This window comes from Crassostrea angulata, unplaced genomic scaffold (genome assembly GCF_025612915.1).
Source record: "Crassostrea angulata isolate pt1a10 unplaced genomic scaffold, ASM2561291v2 HiC_scaffold_30, whole genome shotgun sequence".
NCBI classification, from domain to species: Eukaryota; Metazoa; Mollusca; class Bivalvia; order Ostreida; family Ostreidae; genus Magallana; species Magallana angulata.
Window position 1 is genome coordinate 1687 of NW_026441585.1, and position 15996 is coordinate 17682.

General features: G+C 32.7%; 1 protein-coding gene across 1 annotated transcript; it reads left to right on the top strand.

Moving 5' to 3' along the window:
- The first annotated feature begins 696 nt into the window (after positions 1-696).
- LOC128168660 (delta-like protein 1) lies at positions 697-10527 on the top strand. Its single transcript, XM_052834813.1, has 8 exons — positions 697-823; positions 3205-3318; positions 4147-4260; positions 4820-4933; positions 5234-5347; positions 5915-6028; positions 6847-7071; positions 10237-10527. Exons 2-8 carry the CDS (start codon positions 3279-3281, stop codon positions 10449-10451), a joined length of 936 nt encoding a protein of 311 aa, XP_052690773.1. The 5' UTR covers positions 697-823; positions 3205-3278; the 3' UTR covers positions 10452-10527.
- Positions 10528-15996: the final 5469 nt, after the last annotated feature.

The following is a 15996-nucleotide window of genomic DNA, read 5'->3' on the forward strand; positions in this document are numbered from 1 at the left end:
CGCTGCATAGAATTTTTTGATAAGCACGCGAACAAACATATATACAGTAAATTTAGATAAAAACTTGAAGTAGTTTAAATAAATTACATTCACAGTAAAACCTCGTGTTCATCAATGTTTTATTTTGTTAGGAGCTGGCTGGAGCTTGTTCGAACTCAACCTGTGAAATCAACCAGACATGTAAACACAAGAAATATTCCGCGGATAAATTCTTGGAATGTGTTTTGTCAGGTAAAATCATCCGGTACCTTGCTTTAATGCAAATCAATACCATTAAAAATAAACATGTGTTACCTGTACATAATTGGTTTTCCTTGTGCATATTGAAAAAAAACTCAAATGTCAAAGAGAGCTATTTTTTAATAAAAATAACTCATCTAAACAAAATTTATAAAAGACCGTTTGTCGCCAAGTAATATGTTTTAATTTAACAAAATATACTATAATACTCCCAAGAATTTTAATTGTTAGATATAAATATTTATTAAACTAACTTTCAGTTGAAGAAAATATCACAATAGACTAGAAAAATTAACAACATTGTCGTGCCTTTTTTTGTAAAAGTAAAATGTAGCCTCCTATCTTAGGTATTAATCATATTAATTTCAGTGTAAGATTACATTGTTTTTTATTTGCCTTTATACATAAGATTGTGGAATACCCGATCAAAAAGGAATAAATTTGAGTGCAATAAAACGTGAGGACGCCATTGGTCTACACAGGAGGATACACGCCTCGTGTGCTGACGGATACTCCCAGTCTGGTTCAGGACGGCTGAACTGTCAGTCAAACGGAAAGTGGAAATACAACATTGTCTGTGAAGGTGAATATGCTAAAATGATACGGGAGGAAGTAAATTATTCATGCTCTAGTTTTGAATGATAAATGGTATTTTAAATGCATGTAAATGAAACCAAGAATTGATTTTGTTTTTGTTTCAATAGCAAAATGTAAAATGAAACGGGTTTACTAATTTTTTTTGATATCACGAGTACTGAGCCACGTTCACGGCACCAGCAATGCCAACAGTTTAGAACATCGCAGTAAAAGTGTAATTATGCATGTTTGGAAATAGTTATATTTAGCAAATAAAATGATTGGCAATTGAAATATTCCCATGAACATGAAATAAAACACGTACAACTAAGCAAAAAAAAAAAACCAAACCACGGATTTAAGCTTATGTAGCATTTTTAAAGGATAATCTCTTGAAATAATGACGGTGTAAATCATTGAAAAATCAATAATTTCATATCTATAAAATATTTCGACATTTTTGTTTTCTGTACTTTTTAGCTCACCTGAGCTGAAAGCTCAACTGATCTTATCTGAACACAGTTTGTCCGTCGTCCGTCTGTAAACTTTTCACATTTTAAACTTCTTCTCTAAAACAACTTGGCCAATTTCAACCAAATTGGCACAAAGCATTCCTATGGAAAGGTGATTATAAATTGCAGAAATAAAAGACCGATCTTTATCTAAAACTGAGAAAACCTCGAAACTTTAGAAAAGGGGTGTATTTTAAAAATCTTCTTATTAAGAACTACTGAGTCAAATTCAACGTAATTTAGCATAAATAATCCTTATGAAAAGGAAAATATAAGTTGCAAAATTATGGGCTAATTTTGTTTCAAATTTGTGTAATTTACGAAAATAAAAATGAAGAGATAATCGCTGTCAATCAGTTTATTATTTCGGGTTCGGTATTACATATCGAAAACGAAAGTTCTTTGTTTGAAGCAGCCATGTTTGAATGTTTACCCATGACAAACGGGTCAAACTGACAAAGTGAATTTGCTCTGCAACAGTTTACGTGCGAAGGGATACTTGAAACATGCTAAACATATTTGTGCCGATTTCGTGAAGTAAATTAAGGATAAATTTGTTGCGTTGACATGTACACTTGTGACAGTGGTTTTAGATTGTTTTGATTTTCGTTTCATTTTCGTTAATGAGGGGAACTATCGCCTGTATTTTGAAATTTGTTCGCATAGAATTCGGTATATTAGGCAGCTTATTGTTTACCTGCGCAAAATGAGCAAAGTATTCACTAACAACATAATTCATTATAAATACTATACATTCTTTTGGTAAATCGGTACGATCTCTACGTAATGGTTGATGAATAAAATGTGTTTTGTTAAGATGCTCGACATTTTCAGTCTAAACGGAGATTGTTTTCGCTGCTAGAAATATATAGGTATATATATTATGAAAATTAAATTGTGCTCTTTGTACAATGTCAAAGATTAAGTGTAGGAAAATAAGTGTAAAATTTGGATACTTTATTGTATTCTTTTTTGTTTTTCTACCGATGGGCCATATGACACAATATCCTTTGAACACCCATTTAAAGCCATTGTTGTTCAGGTGGGCAATGTGGCCCCATGGGCCTCTTGTTTACAATTTCTTTTCTCTCCCCCCCCCCCCCCCCCCCCGATGTTTAGTTCTGCATTTAAACACTATTAGCTACAACCTTCTCCAATCTGCACTTATCTTGAAAACTTTGTGAGAAAAAAATCGTAAATTCATTTTAACATTGTCGACGGTTTTTTTCAATTCATATTGTCGAGAGAGTTTTTTGTTAAAAACGGAAGATAAATAGCACTTCTGAAATTTGCTTATGCCTCTTATAAAATAAGAATGTCTTCTGTAAATGATGGATCATTATTTCGGGGGGGGGGGGGGGTTAACAAAAAATTATGAAATGTGTACATGTTTCTATGTTTTTATTTAGGAAAGAAAAACAAACAAAAACGCGAATTATATTCTACACAATTTTAAACTGTGAACCAATTATGACCAAATATCATAAAAATGTCAATAATATACAAAAAGTGACTTCTGTAAAAGAAAAAAAAAACAGGGGGGGGGGGGGGGGGGGTTAATATGGTCGTTATATTCAATGTTGTTTTTCTGCAAAATTGTTAACTGATAACATTTTTACTTCAAAAATGTTAACATACGTAGACTTTTTTCGGAATATTTTTCAACCTCGTATTTTTTTCTTCATAAATATCTTGACATAGAGGAGTATAACTCCAAATAAAATGTGATATATGAGTTTCTCCATATACAATGGTTATGACGAAATATTCGCCATGCTTGAATAAAAATTCGACTATAAACCCATGCATCTTTTATTATGTTAGGTAAAAGAAGCAAAAGCAAATCATTAATCATTTTAATTCTAAATTTTAAAAGATATTAATGAATGCCTGAGCAATCCATGTCAGAATGGAGGAACATGCAGTAACAACAATGGATCCTACACGTGTATGTGTGCAGATGGTTGGACAGGGACAATTTGTAATCAAGGTAACTTGTTATCTCTTTCTCTCTCTCTCAATTGTTTATAATTATCTCTCTCGCTCGTTAAAATGAATTTGATATGCACCCTCTTCTCTCTTTGATTTGCTATTGTTGTGTTTTCGCTTATAGATCTGTCAGGTATATTAGCCTTCCTACTTATATATATAGTAGTAGTAAATTATTCTCATTGAGTAATGCTGTTACTGTACACCGGGGATTGTCACCGAGTGTTATTTTACTTGCAAACGTTTTCGCCATGTCTTGAATTCGCCTAGCCAAAGTTTTGATTAAAGCGAGATAATTAAAGATATTGAAATTCGCCCAGTCTTGAATTCGCCAATTGACAATAAGGGTGTGAAAGGCGCAAAAAAAAAACAACAAGGCGACTATTTCCCTGTATACAGTATGTATTATGTATTAAATTCAGGGACGAATAAACCATCACATAAGCTTTTGGTTTATTTAATACCGTAGTATTTAATGTTTAAAATGATTTTTAAATTAAAAAAAATCATTCAAAGTCATAAATGTATTTACTTTAAATTCTATTTTGCTAGTTGTTTTTAAGATCGACTTTCATTTCTTGTCCATCGGCTTTAAAACGTGAGATGAAAAATATATTAGGATAACCAAATAACGTTAAGAAGACCTTAATCGATACTCCGGATCTAGAAATGTTACTTCTATGATTATGTAACATATATAACATACTATGTTATGGTGTACTAAAACGACAAAGCTGTCCTGTCAACGCATGTAGCAAACATCCATGTTCTCATTCAGAAAATAAGCAGTTGTTGAAATTATTGTTATCATTTAAATATTTTCTGCAAGATGTTGATGAGTGCCAGAATGACCCTTGCCTCAATGGAGCCAAGTGCACAAACACCCCCGGCTCATTCAACTGTACGTGTGACGCCGGATGGACGGGGACAGTTTGTGATGAAGGTAAATAAATAAGAAACGTGTTACGCTTTACATTTTTAATGAGGAAAACATATGTTTTAAAATCTCGAGATTGTCAACAACATTTGGTACATTTTTAATGTTCTTTCCTCAAGAAGACGTTCAGATAAATCTTTACGGGAAAAATGAAACAGATTTTCTGGTGAAATTTCTTGCTGTAAAAAGGTATACATGTACATGTACATGTATTTCTACGCTTGTTATCTCTGGGCTTTTTGCCAGAGTTATGAAGCTGAAGACATTCTATTACAGATTTACGTACATCAAGAAAAATAACGAAATAGGCAATTTTCAAACATCTTCTTAACATAATAGTTCAAAATACATATTAGAGCATTATGAGTATTGTTTAAATCTGGATTATGTTTATAAAGCCAGTATATTTAAACACATAGCGTAACATTATAATTTCTCCTTATACAATGATTGTGATGCGCTTTGTAAGACAGTAATATTCATTTTCCTTTTTTAATACCACGTTTCTTTCAATGTCTGACTTATGAAACTGAAAGTTAATATAATTTGAGTCATAAACTTTCAGATATTAATGAATGTCTGGACGATCCATGTCACAACGGGGGGACATGCAGTAACATCGATGGATCTTTCAAGTGTACATGCGCAGATGGATTCACAGGGGCCCTCTGTAATGAAGGTAATATCTCTCTTTCTCTCTCTCTCTTTCTCTCATTTGTTTATAACCCATTTCTGGCTCGTTAGAATAAATTTGATATGTACCCTCTTCTGTCTTTGATTTGTTATCGTTGTGTTTTCGCCTATACATCTATAAGGTATATCACTCAGAAAACTTATATTATCGTTTTAGTTAATTATGTTCATTGACTAATACTGTTACTGTATACAGGGGGATTTCCGCCAGTGTTATTTCCACCCCTTTTACTTGCAAATTAGCAGTTGATTAATTCATTGTAATCATTTGAATATTTCATGCAAGATATTGATGAGTGCCAGACTGATCCATGCTTCAATGGAGCCAATTGCACAAACACACCCGGCTCATTCACCTGTACATGTAACGCCGGATGGACCGGGATAGTTTGTAATGGAGGTAAGGAACTAGGAAATGTGTAATGCCCTACATTTTTAATGAGGAAAACATATATTTAATAATGTCGAGATTGTCAACAAAATTAGGTACACTTATATGTTCCTTCTTTTTTAAGAAGACACTCAGGTTGTTTACGGGAAAATGAAACCGATTTTCTTGTAAAATTTCTCGCTGTAAAAAAGGGATACATGTACACGTATATCTACGCTTGTTATCTATATTTATTTCATTGGAAAGGGGCTTTTTTGCCAAAATTATTATGCTGAAGATATTCTATTACATATTTACATACATGCAGAGAAATAACGAAATAGGCAATTTTCAAACATCTTCTTAACATAATAGTTCGAAATATATATTAGAGCATTATGAGTATTGTTTAAATCTAGATTATGTTTATAATGCCAGTATATTAAAACACATAGCGTAACATTATAATTTATCCTTATACAATGATTGTTATGCGCTTTTTAAGACAATTAATATTTATTCTCCTTTTAAATACCATGTTTCTTTTAATGTCTGAGTTAAGAAAGAGTTAATATAATTTGAGCCATAAACTTTCAGATATCGATGAATGTCTGGACAATCCATGTCACAACGGAGGAACATGCAGTAACAACGCTGGATCTTTCACGTGTACATGCGCAGGTGGATTCACAGGGGCACTCTGTAATGAAGGTAAACTCTCTCTCTCTCTCAGAGAAATTATAATAGTTCTTAAATTGATATGCAATATGAAGGCCCCTTATGTAAAGTACATGAAAATCAAAAGCAAAATACAAATCCTGGGGCTATGACAGTTTTGTTGACTTTACACATTACAAACGGGAGGTAAAATAACACGTTAAGTAGGTGGATGGGACATCGTAGACTATAAAACAGCGAGTTTCTGCATTTGATGTTGCAGCATGCGCTCGGTATAGAAGGTAATTTTATTCTAACCAGTAATTTCCACAGAAAATAGTGATTGACCTTACAATGATGAAATAAAGGTGTCTGTGTTGAATGGGAATAGAAGAAATTCTACTTACAGAGTTTTGAAAACACACATCCCCTGACTACAATGAATTGTATAATAAAAACTGTCCCCTGCCATATTTACTTTGTTGCAAAATTCTAAATAGATGTTAAATGCAGATAATAAACAGTGCAAAAAATGTAGGTGGGGCCTTTAGGCTATACAACGTTTGTTGACACACTATCTTAGTTTTAAGAAGATAGGATTCCTACCCTGAAAATTTATAAAGTGTATTATCAGGTATGCATATTTTCATCACATTTTGGTGCTTTCATTGCAAACCTTACTCTTGTTCATAATGAACCAGTTTAAAATGTTCAACATGTAACATATTGATGCTAAAAAGTTTTGAATACAAGTAATTTAGCTATCCTCAGAAAATTTTAGGACAGCTCTATCTATGAAAGCAAGTTTAGCTATCAAAATAGTAATTAGTATCTTCTTATCACTATCTTATTTGTTGTAATATCGTTGACAGTTCTGCCGAACATCGCATTAGGTAAACCTGCCACACAGTCAACAACGAAATATGGCAATAACGCCGCGTATGCAGTGGATGGCAACAGAGAAACAAATCATCTTGTAGACAAGTGTACAGTTACAGCTGATGGCGACACCAATCCGTGGTGGAGGGTGGATCTGCAGGCTGTGTACTCCATCACATCTGTCAGAATACTCAACAGAGGAAAAGATCAATACGGAGGTAAGTGTAAAAAGTAATAACATTGCAAGTTTTTATTTTGCTTTTTATGTCCATACCTTATATATGTATAAGATCACAACTGTTAGAACACTTAACAAAGGAATAGACAGTTAAACACAGGTAAGCGTATCTAACAACAACATTACAGAATCTAAGTATAGCAAATGTAGAGGAAAATGTTGTTTAAATTCTAGTTAATTGGTTCATAGCTTCGATCGAATGGAGTCCCTAAAATATTGATTTACTATTTTGTTTTATCCGAAACTCTTTTATTTCCTCTTTTATTCTACACAGTATCTAAATTATCTTTTGGAATATGATAAGGATGTAACTTTTATATATGTGCAATTAGGTTTCAAAAATTTAATTTACATCCAAGGGCTCAATTAGATGCTGAAAAATTATGTTTATTCTGTTTTACAAAAAAAAAACCAGTTTCAAAAAATTAATTAGTTTACATGTATGCATAAGCCAAATCAACTCCTGGCATATAATTGGAGGCTACTTGTTGATGTAAAAGGTCTAAGAAATTTTATTTTAACCATAAGGGTAATAAATGAGTCAAAAATTATGTTATGTTTTTTTGTTTTTGTTTTTGTTTTTGTTTTTTTTTTTAACAAAAGAAATAGTTGCAAAAACTTCAAGAACATTTTTCACATTAGCTGATTTTTTCCCTTGAAATATGGAATTGGATATCGTTCAGACGCACAAAAACCTTTATAAAAATAATTTTCAGTAGCTAAAATGACATTAGTTCACACAACTTAAAATTTCTGGAGTTTAAATAAATGAGCAATAAGGTGTTAGATGTTATTAAATTATTTGATTACTAAAGTGGATTTAACCTTAACCCCCCCCCCCCTCCCACACACACATAAACACATACAAACCGAAAAAAACACACACAAAAAATTATCCCAACATTCATAATTAATATAATTGTAAAAAATCTATTGGTGGTGGTCTTAAAAATACTATTAACTGGTTAAAAATTGCGAAGAAAAAAATAAACAATATGATTTTTTTTACTCTAAAAAATTATCAACTATAATCGCTAGTGGTAACATATACTCAAGTTATATTTATTGACAAAAACATTTAGAATGATTCCCATCCTACAGTATCGACCAGACCCAAACTAACAGAAAGTATACCCCAACTAAACGCTGGGTTTACTTTCTGGGATTACTTCGGGTTTACTAGAGTGGACGCAAGGTAAATCCATAGAGGACACAGAGAGTAAACCACGATCAGAAGTATACCCCGGAAAACAGACAGTACATGTGTATTCAAAATATACATGAACAAAGAGCAGGGATTACAGGCAGTAGGATTGTAAGATAAAAGACAGGTCTGCTTCACAATTAAATGCGTACAGTTGACCCAAATAGCAAGTCCCGAGGAAATAAAAAGCAAACCCGAGTGGACACAAATTTTAAAAAAGCAAACCCAAAGTAAACCTCAAATGTAAACCCGGGGTTCAGATGGGGTTTACTCTGGTGTTAGGTTGGGTCTGATCAATACTGTAGGTTTTTTCTCTTCAAAATATTTAAGTTGCGAAAGAATCTCTTGAAATATATATATATATATATATATATATATATATATATATATATATATATATATATATATATATATATATATATATATATATTTGTTTTCCCTCAGACTGAAATGTCACATTTTCATTGGTTTAAACATAGCACGTGATTGCCTCATATATCTCTATATTTGTTCTGCGAGAAATAATATTAGGCAATATGGCCGTCATTGGTCAACGCTTCGCTTACTCATTTCGACATTTCATAGTATTTAATACATAAACCGCATGCCGTAGGTTCTGAAAGTATTTGGAGTAGTTGCCCTTTGAAATTCTTTAAAATTAGAGTAGTTGCCCTTAGAATATTGACGTCACATTGTTTTGTCTGGAGCAGAACAAAATGGCAGCGTCGAAATTTGCTCAAATCTCTCAGAGGAAAGGGAAAAAACATTTAAAATGAATTGCAACAAAACATTGTAAGTAAACATGGGTGAAGCAGGGATTTTTAAAGAGAATTTGAAAGGTGAGATTGAAAATTTTGAAGAGTTTAAATAAGTTAAATTGGACGAGATGTTAGGCATCTTGTACATGGCTTAACGTAGATCATCGCTATTTGTGAATAAATATGTCGCTTGATAGTCCTCGGGAAAACAAAACACTAATTAGGTTAGTTACTGACTCACTACGCTTCGCCTCGCCATCTATGAGATTGATCAACCCAATATATTTCCGTAGTGAGTCAGTAACTAACCTAATAAGTAATAATATATATTATATATATATATATATATATATATATATATATATATATATATATATATATATATATATATATATATATAAAGCACAAAGAAATTCATCTTTTTGGAGCTCCACCTCTGCCCCGGCTTGAACTCCCGACCTCTGGAACCCATTCTCCTAACAGTGAGCGGCCACCGCACTTACCACTGGGGCATCTAGACAAGACAAAAATCTTGCTTTCGACGACGAAGGGTAACTAGCGCGCTGGACGCTCACTACACGGTCGTTTGAGATACAGGTGGAATGCAGTTAAACGACAATTTGAGAAGATCGGGCCGATACACATTGAAAAAAAGCTATGAACTAATTGTATATATCAAAAGAAAAGTGTTCATACATGCAATATACGCGTAGCATGAAGAGAAAACAAAATGTCTGACTGTACACAAGATTTCGTTTCAGATAAAATATCCTATGGCGTGTTCGGTTAGACTTGCATATAGAAACATGTGCATGAACACATAGAATTAATACCTGAATAGACAAAAATGAGTTGAATAACTTTATAACAGTTAATAACTGTCTAGACTTTAGGAGTGAAAAGCCTTTTTTCACAAAGATTATTATATTCCCCTGTAACGATGTACATGTATGTTACTTTTAAAATCATTATCGCAAAAAGTAAAAGGCTTCAGGCTACGACCACATCATTGTAAAAGCAAGCACACCATTCACAAAGCTTGCAGCTGTATTTTTTAAACAGAACCGTGGAAAATAATGCGTTCTGTTTAAAAAGCTTACTGAATTGATCCGTGCAACTAGTGTAGTAACATGTTGTTGTGTTCCGTACATATCCTAAATGACCATAAACTGACTTATTTTAGATGTGTCATACAAGCTGCGGGATGTTACCGTCACAGTTGGACTGACAGAATCAGATGTCAACACTCCCTGTGGTTTCTTTGCTGGTCCCGGTACCGCGTCACAGCTGGTCGTCATCGATTGTCCGACATCAACACAGGGGAGGTTCGTAAAGATCTCCAAGACAACAGAGACCCTCACTCTATGTGAAGTTGACGTGTTTGGCGTCCCCGTCTAATCATCAAATGATTTGGTGTCATAGATGATAAGTTACCGTATAAAAATACATGCATTTGTTTGATTATCCCGGATACTTTTTTATGGTTTTTTTTTGTTATTCAGCTGGACAAGTCGTACTTATACCTTCAGTCAGCTCAAGCATACATGTATATTTTACAACATATACCACAGCATGCAATGTGATATAGCACTGAAATTTTATACCACTGCTTAGGAATCCGATACCGTTACATATAATCTAACGATTGCTATTCATCATATCATAACATAGCATACAGCATAGTTTATCACGCTTTTAAAGGATTTTATTTGTGAGAAATAATGTTAACATTAGAGATCAGAGGTAGGTTTTAGCTTCTTATCATTACAATAAGCACAGCATGTCGCATGTAGCATGATTTAATATAAATATTAATATTATAGATAAGTAGTACACTTCAGCTTATCATTTTTATTCAAATGTTTTGAACTTTTCTGTACACAGAGGCGTTTATATTCAAATTTCATAGCAAACCATAACATATCTTATCATTAAGTTTTTCATTTCAAATTTTCATAGCACAGCGTACACATTTCATAGCATACTATTACAATAGTACAGCATATCATTGAAATAATAACTATAGCATAGCATAATAATTATAATTCTAAAAGATATGCATAACATGATTATTTACATGTATTTGTTTGGTATGTTGCGTAATGACTCTATCTTATCTCATTTACATGTATAATACTACATACACTGGATATATTGACTGTGAATCTTTCATGTACCTCTATATGTATCAACATTTACAAAATTCGTTTGAATCAATTCGTGTTGGTTTTTATTCTGTTTTGTTAATGTCGTGTCAATAAATAACAACTGCGGGTTTTTTTTTCGTTTTCTTTTAAATAGGACAGTGGATAGGACGTTGTAACCATTGACCAAGAGAATATTCTTTTATAGCTTTTGTCTTTAGATTAAAAATACATAATGACGCGTTGAAGCGTTACATTTTTAAAACCTTTTTTCAAAAATGTTTCTGCTAGCAATTTGTTTTTTATGAAAAGCAGAAGAATTTTGAATTTATGTAAAAATGGTCAGAGTAAGAAAGGTTTATGCTCCATTTGAAAGAAAAGTTAAATATAGATAATGAGGTTTGCTAACTGTAGTATATGCATATTGTAGACTGCTAACTGTACAAAATCATGCTATTAAGATGCTCACTTGACTACAGCGTAAAAAGCGTGCATTACATTCTAAATATAGTATGCACCAGTTTGTACACTTAGCAATCCTACAATATGCATATACCTCCATCGGTGGGGATATAATCATGCAATACGGTATAAAGTAAATGTTTTTCACCATATGGAGTAAAATGTGAATGATTAAATAACTCTTAAATTTTTCTTTTATTACTCACCATCTTTACAATAATTTCAAAAAATCATTGTAAAAATTATTGCAGATTTAACACTTACTATAGTCTGTCCCAAGATAGTTTTGCCGCATATTTCCTTAAATTATTCGATATCTATAAATACCTCGTGGTTCAGACGATGTACATTCAATAGTATGTAAAAAAAAAAATCCCAAGATTTCCCACTTGAAACGCCACCTCTAGCTTGTCGGGTATCAATACACGGCTAAAAATAAAAAAAAGTTTAGGGGGTTGTCCATTGCCAAGGAGATGAAGACGCCCGAATGATAACGTTGAAAATTGTGCGGTGTCCCAAGTACTTCCGAATGGAGAAAAGATGTCAACTTTCCCCATTATAAATCTCCGTAGGAAATCTGTTTTCGTCCTGTGAATTTTTACTAGGGAAAAATGATCATGTGTGAATGAAGTTATCTTGGGAATTTTTCCTTTCATAGATTTTAATTGCACTTCTGTCAAAAGTATGTATTTTTATTAAAAATCGTTCAAATATGCAGCATAAATATCTTGGGACAGACTGTAATAACAATGGCAATAACTATGCTTGTACGGTCGCTATTATCATCAGTGAAGCTGCTAGGAGAGGAGGTAAAGAGAGTTCTTGTGGTTGAGTCAGAATCAGGTGGATTGGTGATGATGGTGTGGGTTCTTGTGCTGGAGGTAGTTGAAGTGTGCCGGAATATCACATTTATTATTTGAATTAATGTCACATCATTATAACATCCTTTTTACAGGGACTATTGTACAGTTACACACTGTACGATCAGCGTACGTTTATAAATAAATAATAATTATTACTGTGTGCTTCATCTAAATAAAAATGTCTTACAATACAAATACTTTTTACAATGGATAGATTTGAGGTGATGTGTGTTGTTGTGGTCGAGTCATGTGGCATGGCAAAGGAGACAAGGGTTTCTGTGGTTGATTCAGAGTCGTGCCGGGTGGAGGAGGTGGTGTGGGATTTGTGGGGTTTTGTGCTATAGGTGGTTGAAGTATGCTGAGTTATCAAATTTAATAAGTTAAATAAAACATGTTCGTTTTCAGTACAGATTAGTGTATTTTTATAAGTACAGAGTACTTCAAAGAATATGCACCTTTTACATTCATACTTTGCAAACTAAGATGTTAAAACAGATAACGTTAAGATGAAAGTATTTAACGTTTATTAATATAGAAGATCATAAAATCTACTTACACATGCTGCAATATATAGGTAGAAGGTGATTGGTGTTTTTACTAGAATGAAGTGGCCATTACATGAAAGACTTATCTCGTCAATATACAAACCGACTATTCTACAATCATCCCAAACCCCAAAATGTCCAAACCTTAAAAAATTCACTCCTGATACGTCTATCATACAACCCATTCCCCTGCCAATCACATTCCCCATCGCCACAAAAAACTCTCCACACTCGCATCCCCCCCCCCCCCCATTACACCTGATGTACACATAAAACAGAAAATAATGAAGATCGTTTTTAATTCTCATCTTTTATTATTTCAAACCGAAAAGATAAGAAATAGCAACCTCGATCTCGTAAAAATGGAGGGACAGACGGACGGCGGGCGAAAAATAATCAGAAAAGTTCACAAGAGCTTTCAGCTAAGGTGGGCTATTAAACTTCTACGATGATGATCTTCTAAACAGACAGTAAAGATGACACGTTTATTAATTACACAAAAGGGGGTTCATTCTTGATCGTGACTCTTCGATTTAACGCTTTTTGCGATGTTTGCTTTTGATGACTCTGTTACAGGAGTTCATTAGAATTGTGTGTTTCCGTCTCTCGTCGTGCATCATGCATTAATAACTTTGTTTGAAAATAATGTTTATAGTGGAACTCTGGGTTTTAAATATATCAATGTAGTGGAACTGTGATATTATTTAAAATTATCTCTCTTGGGTCTTGGACGAAGTGCGCGGTTGCCATTGACAACCGTTGTAATTTTAGCTAAATAGTAATCCACTACATTTACCTTGCATTTTGTTCATTACTAATTTTTTTGTTATCTGTTTTGATTCATTAAATATCATATCATAAAATAAATCAGTCATTTTAACATTTGAATAATTAATTGCTGCTGTTCTTTATTGAGTATGAACTAGTATCTCGTGATAATCCGGGAAAATTAAAGTGGAAAATAAAAACAGCTTGATTTGAATTACTGCAGTTTGCCAGTGTTATCGTAAAGTCATTCACAAAACCATTATGATCTTTACTTAGGTTTATAAGACTAACAATTTTTTATTTATTTTTTGTAAGTTTTACACCGAAACGACATGCCGGAAACCCACCCGTTATTGATTTCTATAACTACAGAAATGTCTTTTTTGAAGCAAGAGAGGATTAAAATGATCGTGATATAGCGTCCCTTCTAACATTGCCGACATTCATTACCATGGCATTAGAATTGTTTACATTTCGTGTAATTATATCCAAATGAATCAAGGGATTGCTGTTAAAAAATGCTGAATTTTAACTACACAATTTGTCTGACTTATAAAACATTCATTTCAAAATGCACCATTCCTGTATATCAATTAAAATAAATTACCATGAAGCACGATAAGGGTTGTAATTAAAGAGGCCCTGGACTGCATTTTACAAAAGGTCTTACGACAAAGTCGTAAATATTTATAGACTTTAAAGAACAAAATTAATATAAAACTATCTGTTTACAAATATTTCAAGTCCCATAATTATATTTTCCAGCCATTAGAATAAATCATTGATTAGCTGGTGATTAATTACCCTTTATCAATTTGGTCGTAAGTTATTTTGTATAGCGCAGCCCTGAATTATAAAGTGAACTATTAGGTTTCAATATTGATTTGTAAACGTTATTAGCTGTACATCAAAACTTTGAAAAAGTTTTACTATTTAGAACAATAATTAGTTCAGGCAATTGCACTGATACTTAGAATTATAAGTAAAAGGTTTTTGATGTGGAGGGGGGGGGTGTAAATAATCGTCTCATAAACTACCATTTCTTGCAAATCAATAAAACCAATAAAGATGCTACTATGAACAAACTTGAATTTAAATCAAAAAGTTACGTTCTCTGCTTACTGAAATATTACGATCAAGAATTAGAATTTCTCCAAAGGTTATTTATTCTTACTTCATCAAAATAATTATGTTAAAAGCTGGAAAGCATTTAAAAGAAATATTGACTGATGCATTTTTATAAAGCAGATACTTTCGCAGGATGATTGACCATCTTTAATTTTCCTGAAACATAGCCTAAAGGTAATGAAATGTAGCTTAAAGACAATCTGTATGCCACCTTTAAGCTATATGTGCTGCTTAAAGGGGGCTAAGGAAAGCGTAAAGATGGCTTAAAGGTGCATAAATGCAGTTTAACGGATATCTTTAAGCCACCTTTAAGGACAACTTATTGGTCCTTAATGTTTAAACTTTTTTAAGCCACCATCAAGCCATTTAAAATTTTTTTTAATATTTTTCTTAATTTACCACAAAATGTATTAAATTTATGACAATTCAATTAGCTGTTATCAATGGACAAATACATGTGTATTCAAATTAATTGCAAAGTAATTGTTTAAAAAAAGCATAGCCGTACGTCTGACGTCCTGTGTTAGTTCCAGGGTTTTTCTAAGGGTTAACAAACAATAGATTTTAATAAGATATACACAAAGAAATACAAGCATGTCTAGACACACAAATCAGCGATTTTACTCAGAGATATTGATTATACATGAACATGTACTATAGATAAGTAAAAAATGTATATTCTGTCGCAAGTTTCAATGATTCTAAGACAAAAAAGGTATTAAAAACGGATTTTGCTCTTAAAAAATAAAATGATTTTTTTTCAAAACTCGAAAGACGAGAATTGAGCCGGGGCGTTCGTGTACAACATTTCCTAACTTCCACTGCGCCACAGCGACTCATATCTGAATGAGGTTTTTATATACTATAAATCATTGGCTATTGAATCACTTTTTTTCTAGAAAAGCCTTTTAATTCCATTCAGCTTGTACCAATCAATTAAATTGAATTTAAAAATTACATGCATGCGTGTATTTAGAGTAAATTATGGTACTTGGTCTTCAGTGAAAAAAAATATATTTAACCTGACTAGAAA

Excerpts from the sequence above, each read along its gene's own strand:
- LOC128168660 (XM_052834813.1), top strand. The coding sequence starts at position 3,279 with ATGTGTGCAGATGGTTGGACAGGGACAATTTGTAATCAAG. Across the intron at positions 4,934-5,233 it reads AGGGGCCCTCTGTAATGAAG|ATATTGATGAGTGCCAGACT; the intron begins GTAATATCTCTC and ends ATTTCATGCAAG. Across the intron at positions 7,072-10,236 it reads AGGAAAAGATCAATACGGAG|ATGTGTCATACAAGCTGCGG; the intron begins GTAAGTGTAAAA and ends GACTTATTTTAG.